General features: G+C 40.4%; 1 protein-coding gene across 4 annotated transcripts in view; it reads left to right on the forward strand.

Annotated features, from left to right (window-relative positions):
* Nnt (nicotinamide nucleotide transhydrogenase) overlaps positions 1-16632 on the forward strand; it is a 91973-nt gene extending 75341 nt beyond the window's left edge. For all 4 annotated transcript variants that reach the window (XM_059276094.1, XM_059276096.1, XM_059276095.1 and 1 more), the window contains exons 20-22: positions 12171-12289; positions 13614-13729; positions 15736-16632. In XM_059276094.1, coding sequence (XP_059132077.1) covers positions 12171-12289; positions 13614-13729; positions 15736-15885 — 385 coding nt within the window. In that variant the 3' untranslated portion in view covers positions 15886-16632. The remainder of the gene's footprint in view (positions 1-12170; positions 12290-13613; positions 13730-15735) is intronic.
* Positions 16633-26717: the final 10085 nt, after the last annotated feature.

Here is a 26717-nt window from a genome sequence, read left to right on the forward strand (position 1 = left end):
ATCAAATTTGTTGATAACTCATAATGTAGGATCAGAATAAAATTATTGCTCAGTGTCATTTCTCTAGTTGTGAGTTATAAAGCGATACTGGTTTATGTTCATCTGCCTTTCATATTAAAGTGGACTTATATATGATATATTGTACTTTTTACTATTATTTGTTGAATTTTCAGCATAGACTTTGGACATGACATTTTGATTTTGTATTTTGAAAGAAGTGAAAGGGAACTATTCTCACAAACATGGTGACAGTCGTCTGTCAGACTTTTTCAGTTTAATTTTTGTGTGGATTTTCTTTCGTTAAAGGAAATCAGGTAAACTACGATTTTGCTTTATGTGTGTGTTATAATCTTTTTATAGGAGAAATGAAAATTTTATTGACAAAGCATATACACACACACACACACATATATGCTGTAGCTTTTTTATTTTTATTTTTTTAAAGAGGCACATGTCTGTCTGAATGAGAGGTGGCTGCAGCAGTTACCTCGTGTTTTAATGAAATAAATCTGTATTTACAGTTTGTGGTAATTCAGGCCTTTCATCGCCCTGTACAGCTCCCACCGTGTTCATTGAGTGCAGCTGTGGGCCTCTGGTTTTAGGAGGTCTCTGTGCCTCAGGACCCCAACATGCCTAGCATCCAGATGTGGTTACATATTCACACACATCCTCTGTGGAAACGTGCCAATATGGACATACGATTGTCATCAATTAGTTCCGCCCAGGCGGTGCCAAGAGAAATTGCATCTGTCATACAGTCTGTCTGGCTCTCACGGCCCATGATTGATTCAGAGACACCACTGTTTTCCTTTACTTCGGCCACAGTCATAACATGTTCACAAAGGCTTGAGATTATAACGAAGCACATGGCATTTCATGACAAGAACTCATTTTTGGTCGCCAGTGTCATGACAATTTAGTGCCTAAGATATCATTTGATTCTCAGTTGTTCAGCTTAGAAAACTCGGGCTGATTTTTTTAAAGACAAAAACCGTACTGTATAAGAGTACAGGTATTTCTTTTCTCTTTACTTCCCAAACTTTTGATTGATTATATGATAGCCTTTTCAATGTAAAACAGGAATAACATTTCAAATGACTAAATCTTAGAAAGTTGTGTTTTCTTCCATTGTAATTAATAAATATTTGATTTTCTTTTCCTAAAGTGTTATCCCTTGCATTATTATAGACGTCCTTTTGAATTCGTGGAAACACTTTTTGATTTCTTTGATTGACTAATTGATGTGATATGTTACTTTTAAATTTATTTCTATTTTATTTGTATGAGTGCTTTGCCTGCATGTATATTTAAGCACTACATGCTTGCCTGGGGAGGTCAGAAGAGGGCATCAAATACCCTGGAAATGGAGTTACAGATGGTTGTGAGTCCTGGGAATCAAACCCTGGTCCTCTGGAAGAGCAGTAACTGCTCTTAACTGCTAAGCCATCTCTCCAGCTTTTATTTTTTTACATTTATGTTAATATTGAGCTGTATCTATCAACAGCTTATCAATAGCTTTTTATTTGCTAGGTATTGCTAATACAAAGCTATAAAGCTCAGCTCTCAGTCTCATAGCTATGAAGAAAAAAATTATAAATAAATGAGTAAATTCCATGTAGTATGTGGTAGTAAGATGACTAGAACCAGGAGTATAAAGCAGGATACTGCTCAGGGAACAGTTTCAATTATCTGTATTAGTAACATGAACTGTTTTTGTTTTCAGGTTTAAAATAAATGTGTGTGTATATGTGTGTGTGTGTGTGTGTGTGTACACTACTTCATCTAACACATCAAGTTGCCTATGGTATTTGCAGTTTATTGGTGTTTTATAATTTTATGTAGTGTGGCTATAGGTTTAAATATATGTTCTTTTTCTAAGAAATCAGTTCCTCAACACACTTAAAGATGAAATATTTTGTGTCTCTTAACTAGACTCAAATAGGCAGAGTTCGTTTTTCTATGATATATTATGTTTAGGGTACAGAAAGAGCTACCACATGTAGATTTGTGGAGTTGTAAAGGCTCATGCTTCTGAATGGAATGGAAGCAGGCCAGGTGAGTGATCTAGTGTAGTATTTCAATAAAGATCAGCATTATCTGGCATTATCTCATGATAGTTCTGTAGCTCTCTTTTCTTAAAGACATGACTATTCATATTTATGATCAATCTCTGAACAAACAAATCATGTAGTCCTTTGCTCCAGGTACTTTTCTGGGTCCTGGGGATAGATCAGTGAACAAAACATCTATTTTATAGTGCCTATCTTAGTTACTGTTGCTGTGAAGAAACATCATAGCCAAGGCAACTCTTATAAAAGTCAGCATTTAATTGGGGGATAGCTTTCAGTTTCAGAGGGTTAGTCCGTGATCATAATGGCAGGAAGCAGACAGGCATGGTGCTGGAACTGTAGCTAAGAGCCTTAATCCTGATCTACAGGCAGCAGTCAGAGAGAGAGAGAGAGAGAGAGAGAGAGAGAGAGAGAGAGAGAGAGAGAGAGAGAGACAGAGAGAGACAGAGAGAGAGAGACAGAGAGAGAGAGAGAGACAGAGAGAGAGACAGAGAGAGAGACAGAGAGAGAAATTTGGCCTGGTATGGGCTTTTGAAAAATATCAAAACCCATCCCCAGTGACACACCTCCTCCAAGAAGGCCACACCTCCTAATCCTTCCCAAACAGTTCACTAACTGGGGACCAAGCATTCAAACATGCGAGCCCTATGAGGACCATTGTCATTCTAACCACGATTGTGCTATAGGTTGTAGATTCCAGAATTCAGTTCTGAACTGGGGGACATCTGTAACAAGAGTTATGTCATAGATTACAGGGCCAGTTCTAGTTACAGCTGGTGGTGATGGCTGAGCTAGTGCTTCTGCTACTTTGCACTTGGCTTGTCTGCTTGAACAACACAGTAGGAGGGTGGGAGGGAGGTTCTGTGCGCAGTTGTGCAAATCAGTAACCCTTCGGTGTCAGGGAGGAAGGAGAAGCAAAGCGAGTCATGTAGATCTGACCCTCTGTATAGGGTCGTCAGCAATCCCCCAGATCAAGGGTGTCAGGGAGGAGTTTTGGAAGTTGCAACCATCTCCAGATCATTTGGAGGTTTACTGTCCTCTACCCTCTCTGGACCGATGTAGCAAAGACCGTCTGTGGTAACAGCTAGAATTTCAGGCACTTTGTGATGTCCTCTCTAGGACTCATTCCTTCAGACTGCCACTCCACCCCACTCCACCCTCAGGCATGCCAGCAAGTTGAGGAAGAACTCTTTCATATCAGATGAAGTCAGTGTTTCTGACCATGGGGTGGTTTTCGACTTCCAGTTCAAGATTAGTTACAACAAACCCAGCTTAGTCTAATTCTTCAGTGAGATCGTGTGGACAGAGCGGTGTAAATAAAAGTCCCCTTCCTATTTCATCTTCAGATTCTTCTGTATCTGGCTTCTAATTGTCATTTTACGGTGCTCGTTAGCTATTGCATTCCAAGAGCATTCAACAGGATTATTATCCAGGCAAATGGATGAAATTATGCATAATTTAAACTAAACCACTCCAGTATGCCAGAGTATAATATTCTAGACCATTAGTCAGAAGTGGAAGTTTAATGTTCACTCTGACATCGCCGTTCACGGTCTTGTTAATTATTTTAGAAACATAAAGGGTGTCGGCAGTTGGTTGCCCCTCTGGGATAGATAGCTGGATTCAGCTCAGTTTTAGAAAGGCCAGGCTGTATCACAGTGTCCTGGGTGTGAGAAAGACAGAGGACTGTCTTGACATTCAGATGGGATTGTTGCACCTGATCAACTTGGAGGACTTGTTATCTCTTTGAGTAGCCCAGTGCTGTATGCTACATGGACAGATGGAAAGATGTCTGTAGACTGTCAAGCATTTCTTTACTCATATTCACAGAACAGGGTCCATTAATCTATGTTAAAAAATATTGTGCCCCTGGGACACTTTCTTAAGCTCTTTGACTGGCAAAACATTTTTTCCTCCCCAAGGAAGGAAAGAATATGGATGAATACCAGATTTCAGAACCAGCATTGAAGTTTAGCTCTTAATTGCCTTCAAATGAAGAAAGGAAGGTACAAAGCATTATCCCCATGCTGGCAAGCCCTAGGAAATGAACTGAAGTATTTCTTTTCATTTGGATATGTATGAGTGACTTTGTCTGAACTTCTAGTAATGCTCAGCATTTTAGAAAGTGCAGTATCTGTGTTTAGCTTGAGAAGCCTCGCCAGAGAGCGACTATGTGATCTTTCACAGTGATTGATTTTTATGGACAGCAGCTGCCTTGTCGTGAAGATTTTTTTTAGACTAGTCCCACCCAGCTGGTCCTGGTAGTGACCGAAGATGACTTGGGTAACGTTTACTATGCTGACCTCATATTTTAGAAGGTTTTAATTTCAAATTAATTTACTACAATTAAATATTAAAAAATTCCCATCCCTTGTGTTTTTTAAGGGACTTATGACTGTCAGTCAAGAATTCTGACAAGTATTTGATAGACCAAAAGATCTTTTCTTTTTAGTTAGTCAGCCGTATTTTCCATAGGAGAAATGTATAACTAAAATTTAAAACTATTAACTCTAGCAACGAATTATTTTATTACTTCCAGGGACCCTCCTTAGAATAGATTATTGTCACATGCAAATATAGAATACAGAGGACCTTGAAGGACCATTTATTGCAATTACAGTGGGATTTCTAATGCATTCTGTGACAGAACATGTTTATATAATTGATGTAACTCCAATTAACTATTCTATTTTAATGGTTGTAATCTACTATATCACTTAAAAGCTTATAGTTATTAATATATTACTTTTTTTAAAGACAATATTCTATTTAAAAAGTTAAAAAAAACCCAAAGTATTTAGAAATCTTTAGTAACACCACATCAGAAAAATACAAGGCCATCTATACAACAATAACTAGGCCAGTCATGACCTTACAGAGACATTTACTCATGACTTTAAGGTCCTAGAAGGACCAGTCCCCAGGAGAGGCCCACAATGAAGAGGGTGTGTTGGCTGGGTTAGACAGAGGAGGAAGCCTAACAAATTGTGTGACAGACATCACAGGAACAGTTTATTACTTACAAATCCCAGTGAGAAGAGGGTCGGAGACTAAGGCCACCTGGGAAGATTAGAGGGAAATTATCATGTTCAGTCAGCAGCCGAGGGGGGGAGAGGGGAGAGAGAGACAGAGAGACAGAGAGACAGAGAGAGAGACAGAAACAGAGACCATCCTATAAGCCCAGGTCTTTGCTGGGCCCAAGGCAGTACCTAAATAATTGCTCTGTGAGGAGTTCTGTTTCATGAATTTAGAGAAAGTGGATAGGAATCTATGAGCTACAGAAAGACTGCGGCATAGTACTAGTTGCACAGGGATGAATCGGGATCAGCCTCAGGGAGGAGTAAACAGAAAGCTAGAAAATGTCCAAGATGACTAAGCTGTGTGTCTTAGTTAGGTTTTCTATTGCCGTGAAGAGACACCATGACCACGGCAACTCTTATACAGGAACACATTTAATGGAGGCTGGCTTACAGTTTCAGAGGTTCAGTCCATGAATGTCATGGTGCATGCAGGCAGACATGATGCTGGAGAAGGAGCTGAGAGTTCTACATCTTGATCTACAGGCAACAGGAAGTGAACTGTAACACTGAGCTTTGCTTGAGCATAGGAGATTTCAAAGCCTACCCCCACAATGACACACTTCCTCCAACAAGGCCACACCTACTCCAACAATGCCACATCTCCTAACAGTGCCACTCCCTATGAGTTTATGGGGGCCAATTACATTCAAATTACCACACTGTGTTTCTTGAATGTGACAGTTAGTCCTGTCTTCCAGATGGATATGGAGGCAACAGAAAACTTTTTATGACAATAGTTTTTTTTCATCGATTGGTTGATTGATTGATTGATTCATTCATTCATTCTTCTCTCATATAGTATATCCTGACTGCAGTTTTCACTCATTCTGGTCCCCCTTCCCTTCTCTCCCATCTACTCCCCCTCTGTTTCCCTTCAGAAAAGACCAGGCCTCCCAGGGATGTCAACCAAATTGTAACAAGTTACAATAAGACTAGACATGCCAGTCGGTGGTGGCGCACGCCTTTAATCCCACCAATCAGGAGGCAGAGCCAGGCGGATATCTGTGAGTTTGAGGCCAGCCTGGTCTACAGAGCGAGATCCAGGACAGGCACCAAAACTACACAGAGAAACCCTGTCTCGAAAAACCAAAAAAGAAAAAAAAAGAAAGAAAGAAAGAAAAAAAGACTAGACACATACCCTCATTATCAATGCTGGACGAAGCAACCAGGTAGGAGGAAAAGGGTCCCCAAAGCAGGCAAAAGAGTCAGAGACAACCCCTGCTCCCACTGTTAGGAGTCATGACACCAGTTTTAATGATTTAGAAATATTTATGGTTTTAAAATAGAAGTAGGTTTCCAGCAAATGAATCCTCTTTTTACTTTTCTCTCTCTCTTTTTACTAATTTACTAGTTCCCAAAACACTTCAGAAAATTGTGAGGCAATGGATTTGGGAAGGCAGAATTCTAAAATATTGTCAGTATGCATTGCCCCCATTTCACAATTTGCTTTTAAAATGAAAATCACTATAAAGTAAGGGAAGTTAACCCTTCAAAGATACTAAATATGGAAATAATTTTGCACAGTGACTATAAAGAGTTAAAACCAAGTGGTTGAAGGTTATAAAGTGTGTCTTAAAAAACAAAAACAAAGAACAAAACAAACAAATGCTCAGGGAGCCCTTCAGTATTTGAAGTTTCAGAGTCTACAAGCTGGAGGAAATTCTGGAAGCTTTAGGAAGGGGCCCCACTGGGCTTAGTCTCTTTGTCTAATTGTTGAATTAGAATGCTCAATTCAATAAGCCATTCTTCATGTTTCATAGCTGACCTAGACAGACATTTCCATAATGTCAAAAGGAAAATGGGGTTTATTTGGACAGTTGTGGTAGGACCCATGTGGGGGAATGTTTTATAATCTTTAATAGCTCCACATGTCCAAGAACAGCTGCTACAGTGAACCCTGGTTAGGACATACTGTCTTCAGAGCCTGTGATCACGGGAATTCATGTTGTTGTGTCTCTTTTAAAACACGCAGTATTTGAAATCTAATGTAAGGTTGCACAAAGCTGCAAGAACAGGTTTATGTCTTCGTCCATTATAAAAGAAGCTTAAAAAATACTTTTGAATTGCTCCCTTCCCAGATTTTATCCAGTGACTTGATATTCATGAATAGTTCTGTGTACATTCGTACTTGTTTTTATTCTTTCTTGGCTAATTAAAAAGGCCCAGCAGATTGGGTTGTTTCATTAGAGTAGATTGCTCCATTTTCCCCTCAAAGGGCTTGAGCCTATTTTTAATTGGTAACTCAGTGCTAAGCTTCTTTGTTATGTAAGGTTCCACCAAAGGCTATAATGTTCATAGTTGAAAGACAAAAATAACAAAGAATGTGGAAGATATTTGCAGAGGTTACTCTGACTCTGGTGATGCTCTTTGCCGTGTCTGTCAAAGAAAGCAATACTTTTCTGCCTACTCTTTCTATTGAATGGTTGACTGGGGACTTCTGAAATTTGACTTCATCAGCATAAACATGTCTTTGAATATTAGTACAAAGTTCCCATTGAGCCTAATGTTCATAATTATTGGATTTAATTTATATTGATTGTATCATTTCTCTAGGTTTTGTTGTTGTTGTTACAAGTACAAAGACTTCTGGTTTTTGGGAGACCATATCCATATTTACTATATACTACATTAGCATTTCAAGGTAAAAATTAGAAAAGCAACCTAGAGTGTTGCTAAAAAAAAAACCCAACCCCAACATTTGTTGTAAGGTAAAAATGTGTGTTGGAATATGTAAACATAGAAAATATACACTTAATTGTTGAGTGGGATGAACTTTATGTTATCAAGGTGTATTTGAACAGAATATTGTAATTACTGTGCTGGTTTATTGTTATAGTCAGTGTTCTATTGCTGTGAAGAGACATCATGACCATAGCAACTCTTATAAAAGAAAGCATTTATTTAGGGCTTTCTTGCAGTTTCAAATGTTTAGTCCATTATCATCATGGTGGGGAGCATGGTGACATGCAGGCAGACATGGTGCTGGAGATGTAGTTGAGAGTTCTATATCTGAATCCACAGGCAGCAGGAAGAGAGGAAGAGAGAGAGAGAGAGAGAGAGAGAGAGAGAGAGAGAGAGAGAGAGAGAGAGAAAGAGAGAGAAAGAGAAGGAGAGGGAGGGAGAGAGAGGGAGAGGGAGAGGGAGAGGGAGAGGGAGAGGGAGAGGGAGAGGGAGAGAGAGAGAGAGAGAGAGAGAGAGAGAGAGAGAGAGAGAGAGAGAGAGAGAGAGACTGAGACTGGGCCTAGTGCTTGGGCTTTTGAAATCTTGAAGTCCACCCCCAGTGACACACTTCCTCCAATAAGGCCACACCTACTAATCCCTTTCAAGTACTCAAATATATAGGGGCCATTTTTTTTTTTTTTTTTTTTTTTTGGTTTTGGTTTTGGATTTTCAAGACAGGGTTTCTCTGTGTAGCCCTGGCTGGCCTGGAACTCTCTGTAGACCAGGCTGGCCTCAAACTCACAGAGCTCCGCCTGCCTCCGCCTCCTGAGAGCTGGGATTAAAGGTGTGCACCACCACTGCCCAGCTTGGGGGGCCGTTCTTATTCAAACCACCACAGTTATGAAGGCCTTCATTTGTCTGGTGCTGGTGAAAAGCACTTTGTAGGTAAGGTTCTTTGTTAACTGTCTTATTTGAATCCCACAACCCTTCGTAGATAGAGGCTTTCCATTCAGTTCTATCCTCCTCACGAGGAAACCCAAGGGTGTGGAAGTCAGTTGTCCAAATGCTTGTGCAAATGAGAACTTCGAACTGCTACCTGAACCCTAATTTCTTTCATTAGAAAGAGACAATTTTATCCAACAGTGTATCTTCTTGGGATGTTCTGTCTAAAACCCTCTTCTTTGCATTGAGGGCCTGAAATAGAGTGCCAGGGTCTGTGGACTGATTAGTAAGATGTGGCTCTTGTGCTCAAGGAGCTCCTGTTGGAAGAGTACAGTGATACCCACTTGTAATAATGGTGCAGGAGGGGAAGGAGGAGATGAAGAAAGTTCTGGGTGTGTAGATGATCACTGTGATTCCATATTAGCAGTTGTTTTCCTTTTGTAGAATCCTGTTGTCAGGGATAGCTGATTCAGTGCTTAAAGTATGTGCGTAATAAAGGATCATTTTCATGGCCCAGAGAGAAGGACTAAAAGGCTGGTAGCCTTTCTATGTTAGAATTCTGGATCTGGATATTCTTTATGTGATGATGGAGCATTGATGAGCTTTGGCTGGTCAGTTCATGGAAATTGCTGGTTATGGCCAACCTGTGTCTAATACAATTAATTTTAATACGTACTTTGGAGATTAGCCAGCTACACGGGCCAGAATTGTTATAAACTCATGTTGACTCATCAGCATGCATATATATTTATACAAATTTGAATGTGTTCTGTTACTTCTCTCAAAACATTGGCATTCTCTTTTAATGATCTTACATGTAGTTTGCTCCAAACATAGAACCCTAAAGCTTCGTGTAATAAATTATTATGCAAACAGATATATAAAGTGATTCCCCCTTTGGGATAGTCACTGTAACACGATGGTTAGTTTTGTGATTATTTACCCTTCACAACTAGCCAAACAGAAATATTGTTTTTATGCAGTCTGTAGCTAATCAAGATGTTAGAATAAGAGCTAATATATTTCAAGAGTCTCCATTTTTTTTTTTTTTAAACTTGGTCCAAGACATCACTATGAAAGCATAAAAATGGTAGACAGGGAAATTTAAAGATAACAAAGACAGTATTAAAAACAAAAGCTAAATTAAATAAAAATTGGAACCAAAGAGGCTCCCAGCATTGAATTCTAAAAGGAAAACACAGAGTGTATATTGGGCTGTCAGCTAAAATAAAAGCCCTAGTTCATGGACTTTTAATATTACTTGTGGTTGACTAAATAATACATCCCCTTTGCACATCTATGTCCTAATCATAAAACTCTTAGATGTCTTATAATTATACTAGGTTATTTGTGTTGGTTCAAGGTGAGCATTAAGGTTCTGTGGGAGTATGTGCACATGAGTGCAGTATGTACAGAGGCCAGAAGAGGGCACCAGATCCCCTGGAGCTGGAGTTGTGCACAACCTTGGGTCCTTGGGAAGAGAAACAAGTGCTCTCAACTGCAGAGCCATCTCTCTAGACCCCTTTCTCTCTTTTTGATTGAGAGTAGAGGGTGGTTCTGGTAATCACTGGATAGGATTTTAACCTGGTAAAATATACATGTAGGTGACAAGGGTCGCATGACAGGGTGCTATTAAATATCCTTTACTATGAGTAAGGGTTCCCGCAAGATTTCTAAAAAATTGTAGGTTTGTGTCTAGGAAGAGCGTAAGGCCGTATATGTGTAAGTCTCTCCCCCCAAATGTTGTAATTTATTCGTTGAGGATTTCATACAATATATAGATTGTATTCTTCCCCTTCGCCAACATCCTCCCCCACCTTCCTACCTACCCAACCTCATGTTCTTTCTTTCTCTTACAAAAAGAAAAGAGAAAACAACAACCACAAAAACTACCAGAGAACCACATGGAGTTTAGTTTGTGCTAGTCAACTACTCCCGAGCATGAGGCCTGCCCTGGAATGTGGTTGACGTACTCAATGTCGTTCCATTAGAGAAAACTTGTGTTCCCTCACCAAGCAGCTATCACTTCCAAATAGTTTCTTGACTGCGGTTGGGATTCTGTGCCTGCCTCTCCTCCTCTGTGCTGAGATTTTTTTTTTTCTGGTTTGAACATAAACAGTTCTTGTGTGTGCTGTACTAATCTCGTCGAGTTCGTGCGTGCACCTGTTCAGTTGTGTCTGGAAAATGCTGTTTCCTCAAAGTCATCCACCGCCTCTGGCTCTTACAGTCTTCCTTCCCCCCTCTTCCACATATATCCCTGGGCCTTGAGGAGAAGGGTGTGATATAGATACCCCATTTAGGGCTGAATACTCCACAGTCTCTCGTTTCCTACGTGTCATTGAGTTGTGGGACTGTGTATGAATTACTGCTGCAAGAAGCAGCTTCTCTGGTGAGGATTGACCTATATGCCTAGGTCCAAAGGACAATTCATTGCTATTTTAACATTCTTGTTAGAAATAGCTGTATGCAAAAGCAATATTGTCTCTATATAGGTGACCTTCACAGCAGATGTTAGTTGTGCTGTAATTCCTGACTCTGAGCTGGTGAGAGGCTCCAACCAAACTTTAGGATGGGTTTTTTTTTTCCTTCTCATGTCCTCTTTCCGGTCTCTCCATCGTCTCTCAATGTGTTAAAGTGGAGAGTCCACAAATGGCATTTCTTCTCTGCATTTGTTCGTTCACTTTCAACTTTTTGTTGAAAGATAAATGTGGTGGCCAAGAAATGGATTACTATACAAAAGACAGGGTGTCTACAAAAGACAGTGTGTCTGGTTGGAAGAAACTGCTTGATGTCTCAGTCTCTTTGCTTTAACTACAGAACTCTATATATTATAGACTCCGTCTTTTAAATACTCCAGTGTGTCACAATCACATTTCTTTTGTGAGGTTTAATGTCAGTCTCTGAAAAACTGTGGACCTTCAACACTATGTGTATAGTATTTTTTCTCTGCCCTTTATCATAGGAGCTACAATTGAACATGGAGGCAACATTTGATGGAATAATGTTGACTTTTAAATTGGAAACAATTCCAGACCGATTTACTGTTTTAAGAGATTAGGATCTATCAGAGAGTACCATAAGAGAATATAATGCCTTTAAACATGAAGGGATATTATTTATCAATACTGTTGAAAGTTCATGGCATCTAAGACATATATGGAAGAATAAGGTTTCAAAGTTACTGTGTTATTTTTATGAAGTTATAGTTTATAAGTCCTGAGACACTGAATTTCCAACTTCAGCATTTGTAGAGTGACCGTATTTCTCACCGAATTCCCCTTCTGCTTGCAGAAATCAGATAGAGCTAGGAGAAAGCAGAGGCGCCAAGAACAAGGCGTGCAGATTTGGAGGGGATACTGGAACCTCTATACACTTGGCCTATCAAGTAAGGCCAGCTGTTCATTTGTTTCATGTCCAGGTTTGGAATTCACCCAGTTGCGGGCCGAATGCCCGGTCAGCTTAATGTGCTTCTGGCTGAGGCGGGGGTGCCCTATGATATTGTGCTAGAAATGGATGAGATCAACAGTGATTTCCCAGGTAAGCGGTGGGGACCACGACGGCACATTTCAAGCACCCTTTAAATAATGTGCATGAAGCGGTACTACATTTAGCATATGATTGTGGGATTAGCAAAGACTGACAATTTAAAGAGTGATGTGATTATAATAGATACAAGGGCACAATTAAGTAAGTGAAGGATATTATTCAGTTGCAACAGAATTATCAAAAGCATCATTAAATTTTATTCTTTTGGGAGAACTGAAGGATACTGAAAATCCTGCAGCATAGTGTGTAAGTGAACCCAAAACCTGGACAGATCTGGCTTTTGAATCCAGGTCCCTGCTCTCAGTCGCTTGTAGCCTTGAACTACACATTCACCGTAGGCTCCTCATGGTGTCTGAAATGTTACTGTTTTTCCATTGTACCAAGTCTTGATCAGTGAGGTAGCATGTGTGCTTTTTTTCTCCCCCTCCCTCCCTTCCTCCCTTCCTCCCTCCCTCCCTCCCTCCCTCCCTCCCTCCCTCCCTCTCTCCCACCTCCCTTTCTCCCTCCCCACTTCATTTATAAGTACTGGGACTTCATAAGATAAGTCACCGTATTTTATAGCTGTCATTGTATAGATGTGGAATGGTAATGACGTTTGGCCTAAGATCATGTTTGTTAAAATTAGACCAGTTCCCTCTGGCAAGTATCCACTGTAAACTAAAAAAAAAAGAAAGAAAGAAAAAAAAAAGAAACCAACACTGTTTATTAGAGGGGAAAAAAAAACCCAACAAAATTGTGTGTATGTCTAGATGCACATGGCATTTCTGGCAACATCCTTAGATAATTTAAATTATAGTCCTTAAAGAGAGAATTTAGGCCATTTTAATTTTACGCTCCTTTTTAAATTTAACTGTTGTTAAATTATGTGTAAAACCAGCTAGTTCCAGGAATTATGGACACAACTTTAATACAGTACAGACTTTTAGACGTTTTTTTTTTTTTGACATTAGATTGGATCTTAATTGGTCATTTTAAGAGTTGAAAATGGATTCAGATCTTATAAAATCATGTGAATAGCAAGATAATTTGGGGACAATGAAAGAATTATGAAGTCAGATTAGGTGGATCCGATGGGAGGGCGAGCATCGGAAAGCAGGCTATAGTCAGGATGTGAGGGCTCCCTCTGGGCAGGCCCTGCTGCTGGCTTCCCGCTCTGGGACATTCTCTGGTAAAGCTGTGTGTTGCACCTGGCACAAGTGAGCCTCTTATAAGGATCTGTTTGTGTTAATAAATCACTACAGTTTGCCTAAAAAAGAAGTGTAGGTGCCCTTTGTGTTTCATATTTTTCTGTCTCTCCTCTCTGTTTTCAATATAGACACTGATTTGGTTCTCGTCATTGGAGCTAATGACACTGTGAATTCGGCAGCGCAAGAAGATCCCAACTCTATTATTGCAGGCATGCCAGTCCTGGAGGTCTGGAAGTCCAAACAGGTACACTCTTAGACTTACCATTCATTCTCATGATCAGATGTCGCTTGAAATCCATATGCGCCAAACTTTCTTTGGCCCCTTAATGAGAACTGGTGATGCCTTTGAAAGGCTCTGGGGTGTAAGCACAGCTGAGGGCCAGGTCCCCATGTCCAGCTTCCTTCTGTTCTCTGGCCACCATAGAACCTGAGTGAACGCTATGTTGTGAGTAGAACCAGATGAGATTATGTGGCTGGATTAACAAAATCTGTTACCACAGCTGAAAAAAGGGGCTGGAAGCAATTGGAATGTGTCTGGCCAAATTCCAGATGGAGTCCAGCGAAGCAGATGGCTTCCCTCTGGGACAGTGAGTCAGTATCATCGCCTTCATATACCAAGACGAGCACATTTTTTTCCAATTTATTTTTTATGGGGTATTTGTATGCTGTTATGTACTGTCTAACAGAGAGGTGATTTAAAAATCCAAGCAATATCCTGGCACAAGAAAGGACACTTTGCTCATGCCTACGGCTCCTGCACAAAGCCAACTGCTAGATTTCAGATAATTCAAAGGCTTCTAAATGCTCTTCCGATCCAGAAGAGGGACGTTTCTTTACTGTTCCTGAACCATGCTTATATTGTAAGAATTATAGCAATGTTGGGGTGGGAGGGTTGCTTAGCAGTTAAAAGTGCATACCGTTCCTGCAGAGGACCAGAGTTCAGCTCCTAGCACCCACACTGGGAGGCTCACCACCACCTGTGACTTCAGCACCTAGGCGTCCAACACCTTCCAGACGCTAAAGTTTGCATTTGCATACCCCACCGCATCCGCGTAAAATAAAATATAACTTAAAAAGGAATTATAGTAACATAATGTACATTCCTCTTTAATTTTGTTCCTTTTGTTGCAAATACATGAGTTTAAAATGTACTGTTTGAGATGAGTGAGTAGACCCAAAATGTCCTTGTTCATGCATATATGGCTATTATCATACTGGTAGTCAATGTTTGAAAGACTTCCGAGTTGCATTATTGTGCTAATGTCATATAATGCATGAGCACATTCTTACTGCTTCCATTTTTTTGAATAGATCATATATTCCAGAAGACCATGCAGAGGCTTTTAATTTCTTAAGAACCAACCTGACATTTGCAGGAAAGCAGAATCTGTAGTAAATGTCAGTATGTCTGTCTATGTTATGTCAGTGTTTCCCGATCAGCCGACCCCCATCATTGTGTTTGGTTGACATCTTCTATTAGCTCCATCCTTGAGAGAAATGACTTTGTTTTTGACGTGTCTTTGTCCTAGAACTTTCTGATTTAGTTTACACTGAAGTGATAGACAAGAATCGTACCACTTCCCCCACTCAATTACATGTATGTGAGAATTTGCACGTGGAAGCTTATGCACTACATTTGTTTTCTTTAGCTTATTCATAGAAAAATGGATGACCTCACAGTGTTATTTTTCTGATTAGAATATGTTATTCACAGACTCTGTAGAAAGAAGCGCAAGGATGAAAAATCACTGTAATCTTATCACGTAAAGATAAACTTTTAACAAGAACTCTCCTCTAACGGGCACAAGAGCATGATTAAAAATGAGCATTAATGTAATGTAAACATACATTTAAAAATAATCTGTACTGAATAATTAGTAGTGGGACAGGTCTTTTTCACGCTCAGGGAAGAAATCCTGTGCGCTCTTGCACAACTGGGTTCTGAATGATGTCTTGTATATTTCACAAAGCTGGACTAAAGTAGTTTGGCTGTTCCCACCATAAAAACATGACCAATGTCAGAGGAGATGGACATGTACTACCTGACTTAAGTAATGAATAATACCCACATGTACTGAGATACTACCTGTACCCTTTAACTGTGCATTTATATTTTCATATGCCACATAAATAAATAAAAGTAAAAAAAAAAGTAATATACAATTAAAAGAACAACGAAAGCAGGAAAAGGCAATACTCTGCACCGCACAGGTCCTGTTGAATAGAATCTCTTCTCTCTTTGGTTTTTAGGTCATTGTCATGAAGAGGTCCCTTGGTGTTGGCTATGCTGCAGTGGACAATCCCATCTTCTACAAACCCAACACAGCCATGCTGCTGGGTGACGCCAAGAAGACATGTGATGCTCTGCAGGCCAAAGTTCGAGACTCCTACCAGAAGTGAATAGTAAAGATCAAGCTGGTGTCTTCAGTTGCAGGAACAGATAAATAAAGCATGAGTGGATGAGCCAAGCTCTCCAGGCCCCAAAGAAGCCCCGCAAACCAACAGATTTGGAAGATCAGCAACCCCTGATCCTCAAAAAGCATTGACAATTTTCAACACCTATCTATTTATAGTTAAAAGTATTTTGTAAACAGTGAAAGAGCAGCCTCATTTTAGATGCAGCCCTCTTGGATTTTTAAATTCCCTTTCAGTACCCAGAAAAATGAGTTCAGAAGTTGAATGTTGAAGATTTCAGGATGTATTTTGGTCTGAAAAATATTAAGGCCGTGTGAACATTGCAGACACCTGCATTTAGTTTTTTTTTTCCTTTACCAAATGTGACTAATTTGAAACTTTTATCAACTCCTGGCCTGTCCTCTTGCATTTCATCCATAGTCTGAACAATCACAACAAATCTGTTTCAGGTTATCAGACAGTACTTTAGATTCTAGAGTCCAAAGATCTATTTTCTCACTTCTATTTTAATATGTAAAAGAACTATATAGCCTTTCAGAGATGCTGGAAACAATTTGCTTGGTATGTTCAGTAAAAGGTAACTTAAAAATAATTAGCTGTATTTTTAAAAGCCCCATTGCCAATTGGAGATGGCTCCAATTTCAATTTATGATGTGTGATACTGTACTAACTGCTCTTGAATGGAATGCAGTCATTTGACTAATAAATGAGTTCATCATGTTTTCAAAGTGATACAGACTTATCTCTGATGACGAAGAGCTGAAATTGAATGGTTCTACTCATTATTAACACTGGAGGAAGACTTACTTTGTAATAAGTAGAATTAATCTCTCTTCATTGTTTAGAAGACTGAATTGTTTTTCAAAACTTATATAATTTGATGACACTCAAAAGTGGCAACAGTATTTTTAGTTATATCTAAGAACCAGTAAAAACATATCTTTTATAGAAGTCTAGATTTTCTTTGTGACTTTACCTTTATTTCAAAAGCTGCTAAGTGGAGACAAATGTAGTACATTATTAGAATTCTGTCTCTCTATGTTCTCCATTTGGTACTAAGTCTCTCAAAGCAATTATTAACCCATACAAGGCCTGGGGATATGACTTAATTGGTAGAATGCTTGCCTTGTGTGCTTGAGGTCCTCGGTTCAATCCCTAGTATTGGAAAAACAAAACAAAACAAAAAAAATCATTGACTCATACAAAACTATCTCTAAATCTGAAGATTACCAGTGCAAAATTTTCTCATCTTTACCAAGTTTATCAAGCACAAGATCTGTTGATTTGATGAGCAAGTTATTTTGCTGTGTCTGAGATAAAGGATGAGTGAGTGAGGGGGAGGAGGGATGAAGGAGAGAGGGGAGATGTTAGAGCAGCAAAGATTCCTTTTAAATGTCAAAAAAATAAATTTATAAATAAATGCAATTTACTAATGGAGCTGAGATCACTAGTAACTTCAAGGTTGAGGTTTATCATAAAAGTTCTATCAGAAGAAGTTAAACAATATCTTTATTCATGCCCCTTTCCTTCTTTTAAAGTAGCTGTAGGTGTTTCTAGAAAGTAGCAAGTTAATTTTTGAAAAGTAGTTCCAAATCCAATTTGAATCTAAAAATAATGGAGGGGCGATTTTGCTTCTTTCTCCAGGTGCCTTTTGATGGTATGTATCTAGAGATATTTTTGGTTATCAGAACTGTCAGGTCCCACTGGCATCCAATGGGTAAAAGGTCAGGGATGCTGCTGAATGATCATCCTGCATGTGCGGGACCACTCCCTGAACTGTGTAGTGCACGGTATGATCAGCTTCCCAAAATGTCAGTAGTGCCAAGATTGAGAAACCGCGGTCTGCTCTGATGTCTTTCTTGGTGGTTTAAATACTACTTACAGTATCTAAAGCATGGCAATTTTAGTTTATGGCACATCATATTTACATGAAGAAAAAAAGCTATTTGCCTAATTGAAGGCTGAGGCTTTTGTTTTTCTGAAGCTGGGGCAAATGAGGAGCTGTAACTCAGCAGGATCCCTTGGTTTTCACCCGAATCTGTCAATGGTTAGTGGACCTCTGTTTTCCCTGAGGGGCTATTCGAGGCACAGGGAAGGGCTTTGCTGCTGTGTATAACTGGGACTCCTTCGGAGACCCATGAATCAGGAAAGGGAGACCGACTCAGGGTCCACACACCTGGAGCAGTCTCTGTGTCATTACTGGTTGGTGACTTCCGGAAGGGAGGGGCAAAGAGGACGCCAGGCCTGGCTTCCTTTGGGCAAAGCCCCTTCAAGTTACAGAAAGGGAAAAGGGAGGCAGCATAGTCCTGGGAGCTAACCCTGAGGGCAGCGTCTGGCGTTCATCCTAAAGACAAGCACTAGGCCCTAACTGTGCTCTGGGCCGGGTGGCGGTGGCGCAACGCCTTTAATCCCAGCACACGGGAGGCAGAGCCAGGCGGATCTCTGTGAGTTCGAGGCCCAGCCTGGTCTACAGAGCGAGATCCAGGACAGGCACCAAAACAACACAGAGAAACCCTGTCTCAAAAACCACGTGGGGAAAAAAGACTGTGCTCTATTGCTGCAGCGGCTTTTAGGAACCCTTCCAATGAAGAAAGCAGGGACAGCAAAACAGGACCAGGCTGCATTGCTCATGCCTGTAACAGTAGCAATTAGGAGACTGCGCAGTAGGACTGCAAGTTCCAGGCCGTTCTGAGATCCATAGTAACTAGTATCAAAAAGTGAAAAAAAGCTAAATAAGCAATCACACTAAGATTTATTTACTTTTGTTATTGATAATACACACGCACACACATGCCCGCACATACGCATGCATGCACACGCACATGCGCCTGCCATCCTTAGCCATCTAGTTCATGATCCAGTTGGTTTTGCTTAACTTTATTGTGCAAGTTCTTTAAGAGATTCTTTAAAAGATTTTCAAGTATTTAACTCCTTAAGTTAACTCTCCAAAAGGAGTAGTGGCTCATGCCTGCAACTTTAGTACTGAGGAGGTAGACACAAGAAGATCAGGGGTTCAAGGCCAGGCTCAGCCATCTAGCATGTTTGGAATGAGCCCAGACTACATAAGACTATATCTCAAAAACCAAACCAAAGAAACCACCCAAATAACAAAAATGCCTTCGAAAGGTTGATGGTCTTGGGTTATTATTTGTGGCGAAATCTAAAAACCACAAAAATGACTTATAAAATCCCGTTTCATTTCTCCATTCCTGATAAGTCATACATCTGATAGATGTGACTCATTGCATATTATTCTTTTACATTTTTTTATTCAACTCTTTTAGATCTTTTTGAGCGCTTTAGCAAAATACTTAGGAATGAATACTTCATAAAGAACAAAGGTTATTTGGCTCAGGATACTGGTGGCCAGAAAGTTGAAACGACTTGACTTGGCATCTAACGGCAGAGAAGCACAGTGACCAGCCTTAAGAAGGAGCCCAAGTGGGAGGCAGGAAGCTAGCGAATGGGGGAAAAATAAGGCTCATGCTTTTATAAGACCCCGTTCTTGAGTAAATGAATCTAACCTTCGGAGACTTGATGCACTCCCTAGAACAGCAGCAATCCATTCCTTAGAGTGGACTTGATTACCTTCACTAGGTATCCATCCTAAAAGGGCTTAGTAGACCCTGAGACTGGACCTTTGGAAGGTAAATCACATCCAAGCCACACTAACAAATTGTGTGTGTGTGTAATGATGTATTATCCATTGTATCCTACAATCCGTTCTACTCTCCAAATAACTGAATGCTACCATTGATTTGTTTGTCTTATTGATCATCTGTTTTCATTTGGGAATTTTTTTTTTTTTTTTTTTTTTGGTTTTTCGAGACAGGGTTTCTCTGTGTAGCTTTGTGCCTTTCCTGGAACTCACTTGGTAGCCCAGGCTGGCCTCGAACTCACAGAGATCTGCCTGGCTCTGCCTCCCGAGTGCTGGGATTAAAGGCATGCGCCACCACCGCCCGGCGGGAATTTGTTTTTTAATTACTCATCTAAGTAAGAATTGCATAAGCCTCTATACACATATGTATTTATGTCTTTGCATATCTTAGTTTCTACATACAGATATGCTTTATCATTCCATAGATTTTTCTCTTCTGGGCATTAGAATAGAGAAGACAGGTAGCACTAATTCCTCTACGCAGCAGGTGTCAAAGCTTCACAGAGCCAGGGAATATAAGTAAGCGTTTGATAGTGACTAGAAAATGAATCTTCACTCTTCTGATTCCACCCAAGTCATGACCCTACGTTTTATAGTTCAGTGTAGTCTCTCATCCAATACAAATGTGGAATATATTATGTATCAGTCGGCTTCAGGGTTTGTTCAGTTTCTCTGGTCCCCGAGCTTTATTCTGTAATTAATAACTCATAACTCATATATTCATCTAACTTAGAGGCAAATTTTGTAGTCCCTCGAGACACAAGCTGCATGAAGTAAGGCATTTTAGTGTTGGAAAGCTGGATAGTTTCTTAGTATAGCTAGGAAGAGTAGTTCAAGTACCTAATTTGGAGCTCTTGCCAATTTTTGAGTGCTTTGCCAGCAAATATTGGGTCAGAATGTAAGAAATGGTAAGAAACACATGTACCCCCCCTAACACACAATCATCCCAAACCCAAGTCCTTCACTCCAGTGGTAGCAGCTTGCACAACCCAGCTGCTCATTCGGTTCTCAAAAGAAGCATCAGCTAATTGACGAGGAGAAAACAAACTGCTAAGCAAAGCTTTTAAAACTACTGCATCAACAAAGCAGCAAAAAGGGTCTCAAGTGAATTTCAAAGCATTCAAAATTCTCGTTATTAAACTTTAGGAGATCACGTCTTGAGCTAAAGTCCTGTTTTTCCTCACTAGTTAGACCAGTTTAGCTATTTACATTGGCAACATAGTGATGATGTATGAGACAGTAATTGGAGTAGCTAATATTTAAAGCTTTTACATTTAAGGTGGATGAAGAAAATAGACATGATAGGTATTGAATAAAATGATTATGATAGAGGTAGAGAAATCAGCATGGTGTAATAGGGTTATTCAGAAGAACAGAACTGGTAGAATGAATGTATACTTGGAAGGGATTTGGCTTGTGTCACTCAGGCTGCGGAGTGCAAAATGGCTGCCTGCATGTTGGAGAGGCCGAGGACTCGGTAGCTGCTCAGTCCGTAAGTCTGGGTGACTCAGTGGTTCCAACTCAGTACTGAAAGCCTAGAGGATGTTCTGAAGAAAACCACAGGTCTTCAGCCCCAATGAAAGGCTGAAGAAGCTGGATTCTGAAGCCAAGGGTGGCCGTGGCAGAGTAGCATGTTTTCTGCATAATGAACCACTCTGGGCCATGTTTTCATTTCTAGAGTGCTACCTATTGATAAAGTAAGCATGAGGGCATTTATATCTAAGTTTATATAAATATCAACACGTGTCTATCTAAAACTATGTAAGGAAGAAAAAGGTTACCTCAGTTATCTTTAATTGTAGCTTGACACAGCCTAATGTCCTCTGAGAGGAAAGCCTCACTTGAGGAGTTGCTTAGATCTGATTGGCCTGTGAGCATGGCTGTGGGGGACTGTCTTGATTACTCATCATGAAGGAGGGCCAGCCCACTCTAGGCGGCACCATCCATAGGCAGGTGATACAGGGCTGTATAAGAACACCAGCTGAATGTGAACCTGTGAGCAAGCTAGAGGGCCAGCCAGCCAGCTCCTTCATGGTTACTGCCTCCAGATTCCTGCCTTACGTTCTTGCCCAACTTCTCTCAATAATGGACAGTGATCTAGAAGTAAAAGCCAAATAAATCCTTTCCTCCCCTAAGTTGCTGTTGGTCAGTCTCTTAGTCTCAGCATCGGGAAGGAAACAGAAACAGATGGATAGATAGTTACTTCTGTTTCCCATTCGCTTCTGTTCAGAACCCATGATCTGAATGCTCGTCTTATTATTATTATTATTATTATTATTATTATTATTATTATTATTATTATTTTCTGACTCTGGATAGAAAGACTCTGCTCATATCATCAAATGTATAGCAGGAATATTAATGAGTGGTTAATGAATGCTTACTCAGTGCTGGCCAACATCTTCTCTTCCTCCTCGGGCTTCAGTGCATCCTATCACCGAAAGTGGCCACAGGACTTCAATCCAGATCTGGCTGGCAGTAAAATCCATGTGACCACTCTGTTGACTTCTGCTAAACAAGAATTTAAAAAAGGGTGGCATTCACGAAAGGGAAGAATCATGCCACACAAAGCTACTTAAAAATATATATTTTAAACCCAAGTCATATTTTCAGCAAAAGATGTCATCCACCCTCAAAGTGACGAGAAAGCATTAATTTCCAGAGTGCCTACCATTTTTCTCTAACTTGAGGAAGGTTACTGGTAATCGTCATCAGTTGTGTTCTCATCCATTCTTTTGTATACTACTATTATTTAAAAAATTTTTTAACAACCTTTTAAAGGCATAGTGGTGCATGCTTTTAATCCCAGCACTTGTAAGGCAGAGGCAGGCAGGTCTCTGTGAGTTCCAGGCTAGCTTGGTCTACAGAATGAGTTCCAGGACAGCTATATAGTGAGACCTTGTCTTGAAAAATTGCCCCCCTAAAAAAACCCAAAAAATTTTTATTTTTAAACATAATTGTGTGTGTGTGTGTGTGTGTGTGTGTGTGTGTGTGTGTGTGTGTGTAGGTCATAGGACAACTTTCAGGAGGTGCTTCTCTCCAGGGGATCGAACTCAAGATGCCAGGCTTGGTGGCATGTGTCTTCGCTCACTGACCCATCACACCTCCCCCAGCTGCTGCCCTTTTGCCTCATGCACAAAAGCCTGACCCCTGAGAACACTTCATCTTTAAGAGCAGAACCTTCACCTCTCTGGGTTTCATGTCACATGATCCTTCCCATGACACCTCCCGGCTGGGTTTGACCCGTAAAGTTTTCTGGATCATCTATTTCAGCCCAGCTTTTTGCTGAAGATTTTTGACCCTCACAGTCCACAAACTCAGATGTGCCAAAATATGGCTTTATTCTCCTACAACTGAACTTAATCCCTCTTTTGAGTCATAAATTTTCCCTGGAGACAGAAATTGGACTTTAAGCTAGGGTCTTTCCTTGTCCATGTCTGTCTTCTGGGGACACATTGGAGGCAAAGTGGGATGGAAAAGCCAATGACATGTTGTCACTGTTTGGGTGGAGTGAGAGAGGTCCTGGATCTTCGTCTGTCCAGTTGGAGATGTATTTTGCCATTTCTCATGTTATGACCTCTTTCCTCTATTCTTTGGTTAAAATAAAGGGGTTATATGATACCGAAATAAATCTGGATTGGGGTAGAGGAACTACATAAGGCAGAGGGCATGATAAGCTCAAAATATTCTGAAAAATTTCTCCTATTCAATTTATATTTAGGGCAAAAAATTTAGCCGGGCGGTGGTGGCACACGCCTTTAATCCCAGCACTCGGGAGGCAGAGCCAGGTGGATCTCTGTGAGTTCGAGGCCAGCCTGGTCTACAAAATGAGTTTCAGGAAAGGCGCAAAGCTACACAGAGAAACTTTGTCTCGAAAAACCAAAAAAAAAAAAAAAAATTTAATGGCCTTCATATGAGACTATTACTAGTGCTATTCCCATGAGGGAAATACTAGGCACTCTATTTAAATAATTTGGCCCGAAATTCATCCAATTGTTTTAAGTAAAGAGATTTTAATAAAGACTTATTTAATTCATCTGCTGAGTTGAACAGAATTGCTTTAGAAGTTTGTATTTTAGGAAATTTAGTGAGACATTGAACTGGTTTGGGAAGGATTTTTCCTTTGTCCTGTGAGGATTAAAAAGTGCCTTATCATCTAATTTCAAGTCATTTATCAGCAATGCTTTGGTATTACATCTACAGCCAAAATTTGAGAAGAATCATTAATTTGTTGTTGGAGCACACACGAAACAAAGACAGAAAGGTCAAAACACAACTCTACTGATAATTATTCTTGTTTTAAGAACACAAGTTAGCATTTCTAGGCCATCCAACTTTTCTCTACTGATGTATTACTCATGAAATAGTTTTTAAAAAGCAATTCCTCTGTACATTACTAGCTGCAATTTTCACTAGAGAAATTGCAGAAAAAACATTACCACAAACATCCTGTAATTTTGTAATAGAAAAGCAAAAGTCATATCTTTCCCTCAAATTGTAAATGCTTGGTCATTTCTGTAAATGTCATGACTCCAATATTATGCATAAGCCTTTTGATCCCTGGAAGAATATCCCTTCCAGAAATGAAGGGAGTTAAGTAAAATGAAACAAAGACAAACACATATGTTTACAGTTGCCATGATTCAATCTTTTTCATACCATGTGAGTATGGCATTAGAACAGACTGCAAGGACACAGGGAAGCAGCATGACAGGTATTCTGCAGGATGAGGGGGCCTTGTATTTGAACCTGGCTTGGGAGAGTGAAGTGGCCATTGATAAGCATCAGGGACCTTTCACATGCCATGAGATAGGGTGGAGAATAAGAGGAGAAACTAAGGAGACCTTGGTGAGATGGAGGAGGACACAGACCATCATAGTTTTTCTGGATTAAAGATGGGGGTGGAGAATCTCAAAGGATGTGTCATTTTTGGAAGAGATGCAGTGAGCTGCAATTCAAACTAGAAGCTGGAGCTAGGGAGACAGGTTGGTTGGTAGAACGCTTATCTAGCATGGATGAGTACAGGGCTGAGTAAGACCACGGATGTCTTTTCTCCCCAGCAGCCTGCATAGCATCTCCTGGAACTATGCAAGTTAGCTGGTAGGGCAAGAGACTCTCCATCAGTTTGTGATTTACTTTTGGTGTCCTGCAAACCAAGTGTATGTATGGTGTGTTCAGCAACAGGGTCTGATCATTTTAGTTATGGCGACCAACCAAGAGCAATGGCAAGAGCTGTGTTGTTTTGGGACCTCCTTGAACAATAACTTAAAGGGAGGTATTCCATGTCTGGCAATTAGATTTTCATTAAATAACATGTCTTCTGGGAGTGATATTGCCCACCCATGCAATCTACCATGATCAGACTCTGTGTGTGTGCGTTCGTGTGTGTGTGTGTGTGTGTGTGTGTGTGTGTGTGTGTGTGTGTGTTTATGTGTGAGTGTAGGTGCTCTTGGAGTCCAAAATAGAGCACGGGAACCCCAGGAGTTGGAGTTACAGGTAGTTGTGAGCCACTTGAGATAGGCGCTGGGAACCAAATTCGGGTCTTTTGCAAGAACAAGAACTGTGTTCACTTAGAACTGCTGAGCTTTCTTCCCAGCCCCGATATTTTATATTTCAAAATCAGTTTATAAACTAGCAGATGGCCTTAAGGCTTATGAAATTCTTTTCTTTTATTTACTTATTTTTTTTTTTTACTGTGTTTGCACGCATGTGTGACTGTGTATGCGTACTTGTGTACGCCACAGTGCGTGTGTGGAGGACAGACGGCAACCCATGGGAGTTGGTTCTTCCCTCTCACCACAGAGGTTCCAGGGATATTTCTCAGGTTGTCAGGCTTGTTGGCAAGTGCCTCTGCCTGCTGAGGTGTTTTGTGTACCCTCATTTGTTGATTTTGACATAGATTAACCTCCCATTTAAGACTCTGTTTTCAGGCAAAATTAAAAAAGAAAAAAAATCCCGGTATTTCTCGAAATCTGTTCTTCACTCAGCCTTTGTCAGAGCATGAGTGAAGGGAGAACACCATGTTCTTTGCCTTACAGACTGCTCAATTTACAAAAAAAAAAAAAAAACAAAAAAAAAAAAACCCAAAAAACATTGAGTCAATTGAAACCAGGCACCAGCAATTCACTTGTACCAGCGTGTGTATCTCCTGGGGTCTTGTTTGCCTGCTAGTTTTGACCTCAAAAGATCAGCCTATTAGGCAATAAGCAGCCTCATTTCTGATCGCCAGTGGGTCTAGTGATGTAGTTTGGGGTCAGTTTAGTCAGAATTTCCTTCCTCATTCAATTTCAGCTGGGCTCCACCAGGAATTGTATGAGATCTGGCATAGGAGGTGAAGCAGTTACCATTTGTCACGAAGGGTTTGTTCAAGTCCTGGGCATGCCTAGAGCTCTGTGTGCAATGTGACTCATCTCAAGGCTGGTGTAGCACCTGGGGCACAGTTTCCCAAGCCCCTGCTACATATCTTTGCTTAGCTGCTTTTCCTATGACGAAGGCTACTGACAGCTGCCCATGGAAGGGCAGCAGCCTGTGCGGGTTCCCTGTGTCTGTACCAGGAAGGTACAGAGGCAGACAAGGGTCCAGCTTCTCTTGATTAATATAAGACTAACCCGCTGATAGTCTTGCCCCACGGCAGTCCCTTCAGAGCCACCACTAGAAGCAGCTGAGAACTTTTCATAGATACTTACACCAATACTCCCAATTGTGTTTAGTCTCATTCTTAGTAAATATCTGTAGGGTGAATTGCTAAACAGTCTTATTAATAAAAAAAATCCTGGAGCCAGATATTGGGGTAAAAACTGAGCGATCAGAGGAGCAAAAAGAAGCCAGCCACGTTCTTACCACTTGGAAACCCTCAGCCAAAGAGACCTACTTCCTGTATACTCACGCCTATATGCCTTTCTGTTCTGCATCTCACTTCCTCTCTCCTCCCAGCTACATCACTTCCTGTCTGTCTGTACAGACCTGCAGACCTCTATGGTTAGTGCTGGGATTAAAGGCATGTGTCACCATGCCTGGCTCTGTTCCCCAATTGTGGCCTTGAACTCACAGAGATATGGATCTCTGTCTCCCGAATGCTAGGATAAAAGATATGTGCTACCATTGCCTGACTTCTATGTTTAATATAGTGGCTGGCTTTTTCCTCTGATCCTCAGATAAG

Source organism: Peromyscus eremicus, chromosome 11 (assembly GCF_949786415.1).
Source record: "Peromyscus eremicus chromosome 11, PerEre_H2_v1, whole genome shotgun sequence".
Lineage (NCBI taxonomy): Eukaryota > Metazoa > Chordata > Mammalia > Rodentia > Cricetidae > Peromyscus > Peromyscus eremicus.